This window comes from Bemisia tabaci, chromosome 4 (genome assembly GCF_918797505.1).
Source record: "Bemisia tabaci chromosome 4, PGI_BMITA_v3".
In the NCBI taxonomy this organism is placed as follows: Eukaryota; Metazoa; Arthropoda; class Insecta; order Hemiptera; family Aleyrodidae; genus Bemisia; species Bemisia tabaci.
Window position 1 is genome coordinate 18,339,497 of NC_092796.1, and position 14,689 is coordinate 18,354,185.

The 14,689-nt window shown below is 35.9% G+C and overlaps 1 protein-coding gene across 1 annotated transcript; it reads left to right on the forward strand.

The window, feature by feature from the left end:
* The first annotated feature begins 184 nt into the window (after positions 1-184).
* Positions 185-14,112, forward strand: LOC109034340 (protein FAM91A1). The gene is made up of 16 exons (XM_019047425.2): positions 185-422; positions 1,292-1,376; positions 1,917-2,126; positions 2,772-2,956; positions 3,570-3,670; positions 4,704-4,863; positions 5,203-5,345; positions 5,986-6,175; positions 6,773-7,053; positions 7,957-8,120; positions 8,805-8,953; positions 9,775-9,844; positions 10,635-10,853; positions 11,476-12,058; positions 12,738-12,807; positions 13,791-14,112. Exons 1-16 carry the CDS (start codon positions 351-353, stop codon positions 13,911-13,913), a joined length of 2,805 nt encoding a protein of 934 aa, XP_018902970.2. The 5' UTR covers positions 185-350; the 3' UTR covers positions 13,914-14,112.
* The last annotated feature ends 577 nt before the right edge of the window (positions 14,113-14,689 follow it).

A 14,689-nucleotide genomic window follows, 5' to 3' on the forward strand; every position in this document is an offset into this window, starting at 1 on the left:
CTTTGATAATTTCATATATTTCGTAATAAACTTTTATATTGAAGCTTTACTTTACCTTCTGAGTTTGTTTAATGCTGAATTAATGACTCCAATTTTAAAACATAAAGATGTACCCCGTCAAAAATGGATGTAATGCTCACAGTAGCACAAACAGGCAACATTGATGAGGCCATGTCATTTTGACAGCTTCTTTCTGATAAAAACAATCCCTTATCTTGCGATCCTCCCGATTCGCAGTCCGATCATTCGTTCGCTATTTTTTTATTTTATATTTTATTATGTAGTGATTAATTTCTATAGTTAAAGTTACTTTTGTCATTAACCGAGACGTAAGCATCGATCATTCCAAAATGAGCGTCGATGCTGACTCGTTCGTGAGACAGAACGTGGTTTGGTCTCAACTACCCCCAAACATTAAACAAGTAAGTTAAGGAGGATGATCGTCAGCAAATTCACTTTGAGCGTCTCATTATCCGCATGATCTTACCGTACTATTGGTCTAAAATACATTCTTCCATTTTTAGCAGACACCCACCTTTAATACATGAACAACTTTGTATGGGATGTCATGACATAACAGAGGCCACTCAATCCTTCCCGCCTACCTCTTGAAAATCTCTCTGTTAAGTTTTCTGTTCTACCCAGATCTAAAAGCTCCGATCGGCATCTCCCATTTATATATTCTGCACTGATTTAAATGCCGTCTTAATATCATTTTGCAGTTGTTTTAGCAAACAAGTCTTTTCACAGATTGACTCCTAACTGGTCACTTCACTATTAGATGCCATCCCTTCATCAGTCTTCTTTTCTCTAAGGATTTGACTGCGTAACAGTAATCTTAAAATGATGTCTTTTCCCTCAAGGTCTTCTAAGCTCAGCGTGAGGTTTAGAGTTTCAGTTGAGCAGCAGTAACTTGTAACTGTGAATGAGAACCCTACACTTTACATGGTGTTGTATCTTCTCAAGAAGTCTCAAGAAGTTACTATCCCCAAAGTTGTGCAGATGCTGTCTCGAGAAGAAGCAAGAAAATTATTTTGTTTTTATTGCTTTAATGATGGCCTCAGAATGCAGTCTTTGAAATCTCATTCCCCCATTAACGGTCCAAAACTGTATTACTTCTTGCAAGGCTGAGGCGACCAATTTTAAGAAATACCTATTTTTTAAAGGAAAATCCCAATGGTGCCCCGGAAATTTGTAGGAAAGCCAAAACCAGAACCCCACAGGATAGAGGGCCTAAGTTCTTCAGATTATTGCAACCACCATGATTAACTATCAATTTCTCTTATTCCAGAGCTTTGGAAACTCGGAGGCAGAATATAACAAATTCATCAATAATTTTAGCATTAAGAATCAACTGAGATTCAGGGGCAACCTCAGTAAGTATCCTATTCTATTTCAAACGTGTGCCAAAATTTAAATCGGACACATCTCAGATTTTTCATGTCACTCCACTCAAGAGATAAAACAACCATTTAACTTCAAATGAAAATTTTAATACTTCTCTGAGGTTCCATCTATAATACTTAGCAGAGGCAGTTAGATGATTTTTGCAGGTAATTGCGGTATGTTTCCCAGCTTTTATCATAACTTCATTCAATTTACCCACGAATGCCAAACAAAGTACGTTACAGCTGCAACTTTTGGATGTGGATTTCCCTTCAGGCAAGGTAATGCAAAAACTGTGAATTTTGTGAAGGCATAAATCTAGGTCATATAATTAATAAAGATGAGAGTCATGCCTTAACTTTCAATGATTTTGTGAGAGTGAGCGAGAGGGATGCTGCCCTCTCTTTTACTACCTCTCCCACTAGGCAGTGGACCCACATTGGAAGGGGCAGAGGGATTGCTACCACAGTGAACTAATTTTTTTGTTTCTAAGTAATTTTCTAATTTTTTTTTGTTACTCAATTTCACAGTTCGCCATGTACGCAAAGATGAGAAACAGTATTACGAAGAACTCATCAATTTCAGCAAGAAGACTTACATGCTGTATCCTTATCATTTAGCTGATAAAATTGTCAAAGGTCTCAACATCACACCTTTTCATTATTACTTCTCAATGCTAGAATTCATCATGGAAAAGGAGAAGAACTACGACCAGCTTCCCAATTTCACAGCTGTAGACTGTAAGATCTTTTCTTTGTTTTCTGTGCTTTTTAACCACTTTCATCCCTTTGTTGTCCTTAGGAAATTGCTCGGGAAATCATTTCCTTTTTTTTCCTTTGCAGCTCTGAAGGGTCAATGATACTTTAAAAACCTTGTAGTGCGATTCTAAGTACCTAATACCAAGTTTTAGTTTAAAAGAGGTCCTGTTTCTATGAAACCCAGAAATATATTATTAGCTTCAGGCCTGGGAGAAACAATACCATAAATTTAAAGACTGTATTCAAATTGAAAGCAGTACAAGTTAACCTATTCCCATGTATTGACGAGCATACTCATCAAGGCGCGCTGTCTCGCAGCATTGCTTAGCTATGTTTTTGTCATTTTTGCTCCGACTTTTTGATAGAAAGCATTATTAGTACTAATCTCATTCTGGAGTATTCTGTTGCTAACCTGAATGAATCTTAGTAATTTTGTTGTCCATATGAAGCTATGAAGTATTTAAAATACATAGTTGTATATGCATTTATAATGACATACAAATGGGTTAAAGGGAGATGATTAGATACAGCAATATTGTCAAAGAAGTCTTCATTTGTTCAATTTTTGAATTAGGTTGATATCTGTGTCCTGTGCTTGTTCTCTATAACATCTCTTATTCCTCACAGGTTTGAGACTCTTAGGTGTTGGGAGAAACGAATACATAGAATTGATGAACCAATACCGTTCTGGTAAAAAGTTATTCCGAAAGAAAAGTCCAGCAAGAGTTTTGTTGCCTTTGAAGCCGAACACTATCAAAATTGAACCATGGTGGTATATTGATGTTGGCTTTATATCGGAAGACGATGCCAAGGTAATTTCAATATTTCTTGCCTTTCTTTGTCTTTAGATGAACAAGAAAAAACACTGGAACAACAAAGCAGATCAGTGGCTCCCACAATCTTCGATAAAATTGTAGTACCTAGATTAATATGAAGTTCATTCTGAGGCGAAAGCCAAAAGTTAAAGGAATCACATGGAAATATCCACACTTGAACATGCACTACTTTCTGGTGGGTTACTGCTTTGCGTAAGAATTAAAAGTTCTCCCTCCAAACTGTTTGATATGTGCAAGTATCTCTATCAGGTGGGTATAGACTATATCGGGAAACATATTGCACCCCTCCCTTTTCCACATTGATAGATTCTGCTTTGGCAGCTACATACAATTTTAGATTCAGACTGTCAATTTGCAACCATCTTTCTGTCCATGTGATTATTGAAGATTCATTTAGGTTTATTTCTATTAGTTTAGTTTGAAACTCATTGGCATTTATTGATTTTTGTTTTAAACATACATCAAAATGGTGTAAAAGATGCAATGTAAAGAATGCAGAATGACAATGAAAAATAAAATTTTTTTTTTGTTTTAAAAGTAAATCACTGAGATTTGTCTAGATAACTCTGCACTCTTCTTTCCATTACAGGTTATTCCTGAAGAAGAAAGGAGGATCATCGATAAAATAATTGATAATGGTCATCAAAAGGCTGGTGAATTAGACCTTCCATCAATTCTCAATTTGTACAAGTAAGTCAACTATCCTCTCTGACATCATATGCGCTGCAAACATTTTTTAAAACTGAGGATTGTGAGAATTTTGCATTTTAATGAGTTTCCCTGTTAAGAAAGTATACCACTCAAAAGATTTAATGTGATACAGAAGGGTTATCCTGGTTTGACGACCACGCAAAAAACTTAATATGGCTTCTTTCATTGATGCAGCTCCTTCAATAAAAAAAATTATAAATGAAAAAAAAAAAAAAAAATCCGATTAAACACAACTTGGAGAGCAGAAAAGCGAAACTGTTAGATAAGTGTCATAGTTTGTGTTGTTTGTTTTTAATTGGAGACTATGTCATGTGATGGCTTCCATTTTGAGTTTTGTCTGGAGTTGTGAGACTAAGGTGTTGTTGTTGTTATATACTTTTTGAAACAAGGAGCTTAAAAATTGCGCTAATTTCTCTATCAGATTGTAAAGGAAGGAGTGAATCTCAGACTTTGCCAATGCCTCCTCTTTATTTTTGAGTAATTTTTTACGAGGGGCAACTGTAATTTTCATTCCAGCTGAAAATTGCAACAGGCTCAGTGTCAAGTTAATTAATGAACAATTCATTAAGGAGCAAGGAAATTTTTGGTTTTACAAATTGACGGTTGATTTATTATTGGTGTACTTTGACTGAATCACAGTCATTTAAAACCTCCATGTCTTCTAACTTAAATTGATGCAGTCTTTTATTTTTGAAAATTTTAATCTTTGTAACTTTAATCATCATTTACTTGCCTTTCATTTTTAAGTCATGGACCATACATCACTGAAATCTTCATGACAGTGTAGCCTCCAAAGGCAAAAGGAAAAAACTATTAAACATGAAATAAAAAAAAATCTTTAATCAAGAAGGAGGGATAGAAAAAAATCAACCAACCTTGTGGACTCCATGACTTTATTCTGTCATGTGTGCAGCTTATCATAATTAACAACACCAATGTAACATTTCCAACGACTAATGCTGCCGTACAAATTAAATTCATTGGCACTCATGAAAGGTAATTTATTTTTCAGGAAACATTTCATTTACCTTGAAGTACCGATTCAAGATGATGATTATGTGACTGTCCCACCTTTAGAGGGCTTTGTAATGAACCGAGTCACTGGAGATTACTTCGAGACCCTTTTGTACAAAATATTTGTATCTATTGATGAGAACACATCTGTCAGTGAGGTAAGTCCTTTTTCAACACTGGGAATGAATGCCACAGTTATGAAATAATACCAAAATAGGTCATAGGTAATGATGGAAGAAATTAGTTTTAATTTCTACCACTTAATCCAACTTAAGCGTTGGAGCATAATGTAATAGGCATATTTTTAAGTTTTGATATAAAAATTATCATACCAGTCTGATGCCAACGGTTACATCAGGCTGTTTCCTTATAGCTCAGGTTAAAAACGAAAACAACCCATTTTACAAATTGCAGCCTCTGAGTGCGACTGCTAGACACTCATTTGTGATCAAGTTTTTTCGTAATTATTATCTCTTTTTGCATTTATGTCCATACAGCTGGCTTCAATATTAGAAGTGGACCTACAGTCAGTCAAAGAAGCCGTTTCTCTGTACTGCAGACTAGGATTTGCCAAAAAGAAATCCAAAGACATGGAGCTTATAAGTTTACATCCTTCCTGGCAGAGTTTAGAGTCTGACAGGTAAGTGGATATTCTTGTCTTTGTCGTCATTTCTATACTTACTCGCACATTAAGTCCTGTAATTACGTGTTTTAATCACTTTTGTACTGCACCCATATACTTGTTTGTTTTACTGTGTATTATATTATGTTTCATCTATCATGATTATCCCTTCACCCTGAATTTTCAAGCCCCTAAGGAACAAGGTATTGAAGTCCTGACGTAACCTTCAGAATAACACTTGAGAAAAATTTTGTACCCGTTCGACAAAAATTTATGGATTTTTCTTCAAAAATTCCTCACTAAAGAGTAGCTGAAAAATCGTCACTTTGTTGCATCATTTCATTTGAGTCTTAGGAGACTTACATTGCTTATCAGTGATTTTTTTGTTCCTTTGTCTCTAAAACTTAAACATGTTTTTTAGCGCATTATCCATAGTATTTTAGCTTATTTATCATTTGTCAAGCCTTTCGATTTTCTTCTCTCAATGGATACTTCAGACCTAGTTTTATTTTCACAGAAAATGCCACTTAGTATGAAAGTTTATCATCAACAATATCTGACTAATTTTTTCCAGTTTGAAGTAGTACAATTTTGGACTATTCAAAGAATTTACAATTAATTACTGTCAGCTCCATTAATTTCATCTGATTTTTTTCAGGATCAGTCCATCATCAAATGATGAACCAATTCTGTTTGAGCTGAATGCTGCGCTAGCAGAAGCCAGTCTCTTAGGTGATGAGGTGCTAACTCCAAGTGAAGAAACAGAGCCAACTCTCAGGAGCAAGAGAATTGGATTTATTTTTGATTCCACACTAACTGCATTCTTGATGATGGGAAATTTATCGCCGGTAGGAACTCATGTCTTACTCACATTTTTCTTCGGGTTTTATTTCGAGCTCTTTTTAAGTCTAGTCCCTCTAAAAATATTTTTCCAAAAAGCGAATATTTTGAAAAATTATGGTTCAGTCCTCATAGATCTAACTGGGCACTTAATTGTTCCTTTTTGACCAATCTGATATTTACCATGGAAGGTATCATATGTTTCACTCATATTATGGAGGTTTCAGCCGTTTTGCTTGTCTGTCAATCAAGACAAAAAATCCTCCATTTTTAATAAGTGCTATGAAATAGTCTGTCAAAAAACTCAATTGTGCCAATCTGTTCAGCATTTCTATTCTTCAATCAGGAACTATCAATGGTCCGACTCCTTGGACATCCTCTTTTATTTCTTCAGTTGCCAAACCATCCTCTAGAGTTTTTAGTGTGTAGTATTTTGATCTTTCAGTGGGTTGTATTTTAATTTTGTAGGACAGCTGATGAAAATTGAATCAATAATACTTTATAATGCTTTAAATGCGTGCCATTTATGGAATCCAAAAGTCGCCCTTATGAAATTCCCTCTCGCACAAATCAGTCATCGTCATTTGATTCTTTTTCTTTTCCAGGGCTTGAAAAGTCATGCTGTCACAATGTTTGAAGTGGGCAAGCTGACTGATGAAAGCTTAGACAGTTTTCTAACAGAATTAGAAAAAGTTAGCACCTCTCGAGATGACAGTGAAGGAGAGGCAAAAAGATACTTTGATCATGCCCTAGTCCTTCGATCAACAATAATGTCTTTGCGAAATCAACCGGACTTCTTCAACTGTGGCATTGACTTAATCCGATGCGAACGTCTCCAGTCCCTAGAAAAAAGCACTTGTGATCGTTTACTGAAGAAGAATTATTCGTAAGTTGAATGATTTTTTACCATTGTAATTTTCACGATTGCCTTTGATTGTAAAACAAGGACAGTTAATCAGGTTTATTTTGCGCCCAACTTTGTGTTCAGCGTTACTAGCACTTAAAAGTAGGGTTGCAGTAGTTTTGAATATTAAAGTAAGTTATTTTTTCATTAAATTGCTGGAGTCAAAGGAGAATGTGGGCATATCAAAATAGTGCCCAATTCAAAATGCAAGTATGTAAAATTTAGACATTTGGGCATGTCCTAGTTTATTCTTTCTTCATTAAAATATCATAACTTTTAAAACAATTTTAAACCTCTGAAAACAAATTTTTTTTCCGATATTTTTACTGTTGCTATTGTCAACTATTTTGATACACCTTAGACTTACATAAAGTCCCTGAATTTCGTAACATTCTAAGGGGGAGAGGGGGGAGGAGAGCGTTTCGCCATATTGTTTTTATGTGTTAAAGGATAGGGATCTACGTCTTAAAACCGTTACAAGGGGGGGGGGGGTCAAAAATACCTAAAAAGTGCGGAATGTCATTCTGAGACGACCCCGAAGATGGTTTTTGCTCAAATAATGGTACTTTTTCTATGGTGAGTGTGTTCTGTCAAGCAAGGCATCTGCTGCGTTTAATTTATGTTATTGTTCTTGTTTGAACTGGAGTCAGGAATCATGTGACTGCTTGAGCAGAGGCCAGAAAAGAAATTTTGCAACATTTTATGGAGTTATGAAACCACAATTTTTGAAATAGCAGATTCAAAATCGGGAGGTTTGATATTTTCTTGCCGGTCACAGAGAATTGACGCTGCTCCGAAATTAAGAACTCTGTCAGTCATTGGCACCTGACTCAATTTTCAATAAGTTAGTGTCTCTGATTGTTTTTCTCTTTTTTGGATTTACAGAATACTCTTATCAATGGCACCCTTGAGTAAAGAAATTACCCCAATTGTTAGCATTGAACCTCCTCATCTAGGCCCCGCTGGAGCAGAAGTTAATTCGTTCTGGTTCAAGTTGTTTTTGTATAGAGAAGCAAATTGTGGTCCCACATCACTGTTGCTCCCAAGAGGTGAGTTCATCATTAAAATCTTAACCTGTGAGGTAAAATAGGCGACCCTGTCTGTCTTATTAGGCTCATTTTAAATGGTGTGAAACACAACAGAATAATATTTTCAAAATCCAATAGTCCAAAAACTCATGAGTTCTAGCATCCTGCGTGATCAACGGAAGCCAGGGCTCATAAGTTTTTGGACTTACACCCGTCTAACAGGAACTGATTTAATTATCAATACTTGAAAGAGAATACACTTGAAGCTTACTCAATCCTAAAGTAGCCATTCCGAAATAAAGGATCAAGCTTCAGTAGTTGGTAGATTAGGCTTGAGGCCTTATCAAAGTGCATTGCTCTTCAATTGTATACTGGATCACTATCATGTGTCAGTGTTAATTTTGAAGGCTGAATCGCATTAATAAGCAAAAATGGCAAAATCCATCAAAATGTAGAGTTTCCTCATTTAATATCAATGAATATATTGCCCTTTGAAATGATGGTTTATGATGTAATACACTTCATCATTATCTATCACGGTTCCTTCCTTTCCACTGTGCGTTCTTCCTCACCAGCCGTTTAAAGTAATGTTTGTACTGGATGCTTTGACTAGGAAGACCAGGGTGACAGAAACCTTTTAGCGAATTGGCTAATTCATTGGATTGTTTCATCTGGATTTATTTATTTATTTATTCATTTTTTTAGGCACAAGGCTAAGAAGAATTCCATCCGTTTTCAAAACTTGTGAAAAAATTCTGGTGTCCTCCTGGGGTCATGAACCCGGTCTTCTTCCTGTTAATAACATTTTATTCACTGTCAATGATGCTTTAACATACTCTCCAGTTTTAATTCAGGTAAGCAGTTCCAGTGTCTCTTCAGTATCAAAAAACATGTGAGAATTTAATGTTTTCCTGGAAGGTTACCTACATACATACTCACACACAACAAAAGTGTATGAGTTAGATACCAAACTGCATTTTTGACATCCATACATGATAATTTAGGAGCTAAATTGATCCATAGTGTCCATTGAGATTATGAAAAATGGAAAATTTGGATTGATATCTTTTTACTAATGAAGTAACTGTTGTGTAGTCACTGAGATCACAATTATTATTGACAGTTACACAAAACTTTTCCCTAGCTAACACAGGAGCTGAATTTTTGAGGGTAGTATAAGCTTAAAATTAAGGGGCTTGGAGGACAAGGTGCATAAGTGCAGTTTTAAAAAAAAATTGAGATTTTAGTGATCTCAAATAAAACTAGGTTTGAAATAAATTCTGTGAAAAATTTACTGGTAAAATCCAATTTTTAAGAATCGAAATGTGAGTTTGAACTTTCTTTCCGCCGTAAGGCTTCATATAATTTAGAAATTTTAAAAACGTTTATATCAAAACAGCAAAAACTGCACTTAAGCGTCTTGTCCTCCAAGCCCCTCAATTGTACCATCTGTGCCGTATTTCTTTAAAAAATTCAAGTTTAATTGAATGTAAATATGTATTGGTCAGTTTTACAGCGCACTAGAGCGCTAAACAACACATAACCACCTTTGGAAGCAGAGATTCTCCGGATTTATTAAGTTTAATTTTAAAATAATCATTCTCTTTAGGACATCAGGACGTATTGTATGCAAGAAATGTATTTCGAAAAATCAATGGTTTTGATTATTTTTCAGGCTTTCGGCGCACCCAAGGACGTTGAAACTCGTTGCATACCCTTTCCAAGTAAAAATAAGTCTGAGAAATGTGAGTGTTTTCTAAAATTTTGTTTTCCTGTAGAGTTTTGTTTTTTTAGTTTTTCTTTGACAAATTAAATTTTTCTTGTTTTGTTCATCAGTTGATTAAGTAATTTATTTATGAGAACTAAGTGCCACCAGCAGATATTTCTGTAGCTTGTCTCCTCTCATGTTTCTTACTTTTTTCGCATGAAATATTGACAATCGTCCCATTAATATCAAAAACTGTTTCTGCTCATGCTGATGCCATGAGCATCAGCTTCCTTGATTTTAGCCTGTCCCTTTATTGTCATCTTGTCACCGTGCTGCTTAATAAACAGCTGATTTGACCCGGTAAAGCTTCAGGCAAACTACGGAAAAGCTATAATTTGGGTTTTTTTTTTAATTTTTTGGAGGTCCCGCAACTATATTCTTGCCAGTATAAATTACGTCTAATTTATGGGGGCAACGTGTTCAACGAGTTAAGAACAAAAAGGCTTGCTTGAATGTGAGTGCCTTAGAAAAGAACTTTTCCAAGAATAAAGACATTGGAACAGGCTCTCAAAAGTTAAAATGAGATGATGAATGAATCCGGGTTAAACTTCCTCATGAAGCAACTGATTGGAATGGTGAATAGTTCTCATGGTCTATCCTTATATGAAGTATACATTTTTGGAGATCTCCTCACACTTCACATCACTTCCTGAAGTTTTACGCTCCTTTTTAGGTTCGACCCTTTTTGTGACTGTATTGCTGTACAATTTGGTTTTTCCCTCTGCCACTGCTAATTTATTAAAATTGGCTTTTGCTTCTTTTTTCAGATGGAAACGAGTTTGATAGTTTTTGGAGCACTAATTCTTATCTAACCAATCTTAACAGTAAACTTGGCTTATCACGCACATGCGGCTATGTAGAAATATTTAGGTTTAAGACAAAACAGCCCAGTATAAAAAGGAATGTCCTGAAAGAGGAGCTTCCATTTTCTGTGCAATATCCCTTGCGATATGAAAAGAAGGGTCTCAGCAACAACTCTGAGAATGGTAATGAACAATTTCATCAAAATTTCACATTCGCGCAGAAAGTTGATCTGGCCTTATGCAATACTTTAGCTTCTAATTGTGGCCTACAACAGACAGGAACTGAAAAAGTATCCGGGAATATTGGCTTATCAGTGCTTGAACTGCGCATTTTAGTTGTCTTTTTGCCATTTGAATTGGATGGACCAGTCCAAAATTACTCAATATATGGACCACCCCTCCAGGATTTTTCCTGGTGTTCCTGCCTACCTGTTCGCCCCTGCTTACAAATGGAAGCAATACATTTCTCTTTAGTAGATCAACCATACAGGTTCCTGTTGCTGTCAAAAAACCTACATAAGCTTTCAATATCTAGTCATTTGTTGCCTCTGAAACTGTAAATAAATATTTCAAGGCAAAGAAAACTACTGCTGAAATCAACCCTCTCCCCAAGCTCCTCGACTGTTGGTACACGACTTATTTTTTCCACAAACAACTCAAATTTATGTATTGAAAATCGAAATAAGTAAATATGACTTATTTTACAGTAATGCCTGGAGTTGAAAAGTTACAATCTCTTATTCAAAATCCTGAGAGTTACGCATTTGTAAGTACCAGAGTTTTTACTTTTTCTCCTCTTTTTCAGGTGATGGATATTTGCTGGCACCAAAGGTAGACACTCAATCCAACTCAGAACCGATAGATACTCCTAAAACGGAGTCATTGCCAGAAAAAGGTACTCCAGTGAATGGCATCACCAGTCAAAAAAGTGCCACCATCCTAGCTGAAGAGCTAGATAAAATGTGTGATAACTTCTCTGTGCCAACCGATACCTGTTACCTGAGCAAATCCAATGACTCCAGTGTGAATTTCAACTCTGATAACTCTAGCGAATTTGAAAGTCTAGAGATGTCAGGGCTCAAAGATTCGCCGCAATCAACAAAAAATATTCCTGTTGCCTGTGACAAAAATGTGGATCTCTTTGCAAGACATCCAACTCCAAATGTAGGCTCCTCAGAGAAAGAATTGTCCAATAGAAGGTTCTTGAGGAGTTTGCTCCAAAAACCACTGAGACCGGATGATTTTGCGATCGAGTCTCAATCACAGAGCAATGAAAGAGATGATTGGTATCTGCTAGATTGTTGCTTTGGGATCCCATTGTTTGATGCTGCGATCAACTCTCCAATGTGTGAAAATCTTCTGAAGAGCAAGTTTTGGGAGAAAGACAAGTAAGTTATCTCATACCCATGGCACAGACTCAGTTTTAACATAATTGATGCAACTCTGGTCAAACTGTTATGCATGCAGTAATGTAGAAGTATTCTCTCTCATGCTAAGTTCTGGATTTTATGGTGGCAACATACCTCTCTGTTACTCACCTTGCAGTTTAGGCCAAGTTGCTAAAAGTCAAGACTTTGACCCTAGGGCTCGCTTTCATTTGAAATGTTTTTCATTTATTTATTTGATCTGATCAAGAACTTGGTTGAATCTTAATTTTTTATTTTTTAAAAGAAAAAGAAGAAAAAAAAACATGGACCATTGACTAATTTAGCTATTCTAGGTTAGGTATAGATTCACCCTTATCGAACACGTCATATTTTTCACGAAGCATATGAAAATACACATCAAATTTGCAGCCAATGTTAAACTGAATTTGATTAGTTTAGTAAAGAAAGAGGAGTGTCGGAAGCCTTCCGTAATCATAGTTTATCAACTGTAACTGTTGCAGCTACTTTGTCTGCTTCCTTTTAAAGCCTGTGAGCTGGAACAAAAATCAGTTAACAGTATTTTTTGAAGAGAAGTCTGCTGGTTAAATAAATCATACTCTACCCTTTATCATTAGCACAGGTTTTTTTTTTTTTCCTTCTCAAGTTTTTCTCATTTAATGACTTTTCCATTTGTTTGCAGGTTACAGCAATTAGCAGACTTCAACACTGAATTGAATACAAAATTGAACTCGTTCATCGAAGAATTCAAGGTGAGGATTTTTCCAATACTCGTTTTCAAAAGACCTGGGGTGGGGATGAATTCTTTAGGACTCTGCAAGCGCCAATGTAAAAACCTTTGAGCAGTTATGACCTTTGCGAGCGCACAACGTACATCCCCGAAAAAACCCCATTGAAATTTGTGAGGCCACAGCTGCGGTTGCAGAGATTGCCCGTCAGAAAGGAGTAGGAAGTACTATTGTATTTAATATAGGACGTACTTCACAACTTCTGAGTAGGTTATGCCTTAAAAATTGAGCTTTCTGTGTGCCAATTTTAAAAGAAGCAGGACTGAAAGTGTTTTACCAGCATTTTACCACGGTGTTTATTACAATCATATTAAACTGCCAATGTGACAGATTTTGAGTAATGCGCTGCATATTGGGATCATCCAGGGGAATTTTGGTTCTTTTTGATCAAGAGTCCATCTACGTATTTTCCTTGGCTGGCAAAGAAAGAAGAGCTCTTCCAGATCACCTGTAAGGGGTTGTAACATTTTCTTTAGAAAATATGTGTATCGCTGTAGAAATCCATCGCTCAACCCTATTCTTCTTATGTTGGCACACTAAAAGCTCAATTTATAAAGCTTAGTGTACTCAAGAGGTTGTGGAAAACAGGAGTTGTGCCAACTGTAATCGGCCCAAATCTACTCTTTAAAACAGGAAGTTCAAGGCAGTGCATTTTTATTCAAATTGTGAATAAGATGTACACTTAAATCTTTGCCATTGCGCTGAATGTGATCTTTACGCCATTTTTATGAATAATGTTATTATTCTCTCAACACGATTTCAAGTTTGCAAGCACTTAATGAGGTCGTTAGGATATGAAGTGGCCAAGAAATGGGCAATGATGGCAGGCGGTAGTCACCGTTACATACTTCAGTTGAGTTCTAATTAGGAGTAAGAGTATAGTTTCTTTTTTGAACTGTTGAATAACTTGCGTTTTATCTCATTACTTTTTTTCTCTCCTCTTCTAGGGACAAAATTTCAAATGCTCCAACGGTTTTTCCAAGTTGGATTGCATTAGACTTCCTGTTCAACCTGTGATGTATGAATGTGATAAAGGCGTTTCCTTTTGGAATCTGGACTTCGACAGCTGAGAGTCCCTGTCTGTTTGTTTGAAACAGACATCATCATTTCTCAAGAAAAAAAAGACACACAAACCATAATTTTTGTACTTCTCATCATTCCTGCCTTCTAGTCAATCCTTTGTGAGGTTGCAACCTCAAATTATCCGTACGTAAAAATTCGAAGTTTGTATAACAAATATTGTTGAAATAAAGTTAGTTTTAGAAGTTTCTTATTTTGAATGATTCTTTGCAACAAGATTTTGCCAAGTTTATCGGCTGCCAAATATGATGTATAATGGGCACATCAACATTACAGCATTGAAAAAGTTTTTTGAACGTTTGATCTTCTCAACAAAGTATTATTAAACCCCATGTTTCGAAAACTTTGAAGGATTTTCTTGTGGAGTTATAAGGAATCACATACATTCCAGTAAAATTTAATCGGTGATTTACCTTTTTTTTTTGTTTTGGGTGTGTCTAACCCCCTCGAGTGGCGGTGATTTATTTATGATTAAATAAAATGGTTACATACATCCCGAAGCAGATACAGTCATAAGCTAAGCAGCCCACGTACAATTCTCTTCTTATTCATATTGTTATCTCAACTTCTGTAAACACTTTTCAGTTCAAGTTAAATAAAGGACCCCGCACACTCATTATGGGGATGTGTGCCAAGATCGATTTTTAATTTTCTGATTACTTTGAATTCGTCTATGAATGCTGACCTAAAGTCATCATTGCGCCAACTTTCTTTAAGTCACCATTTTGGCACAATATGCAATGGGAAGTTTCGATAATTTCCAGGA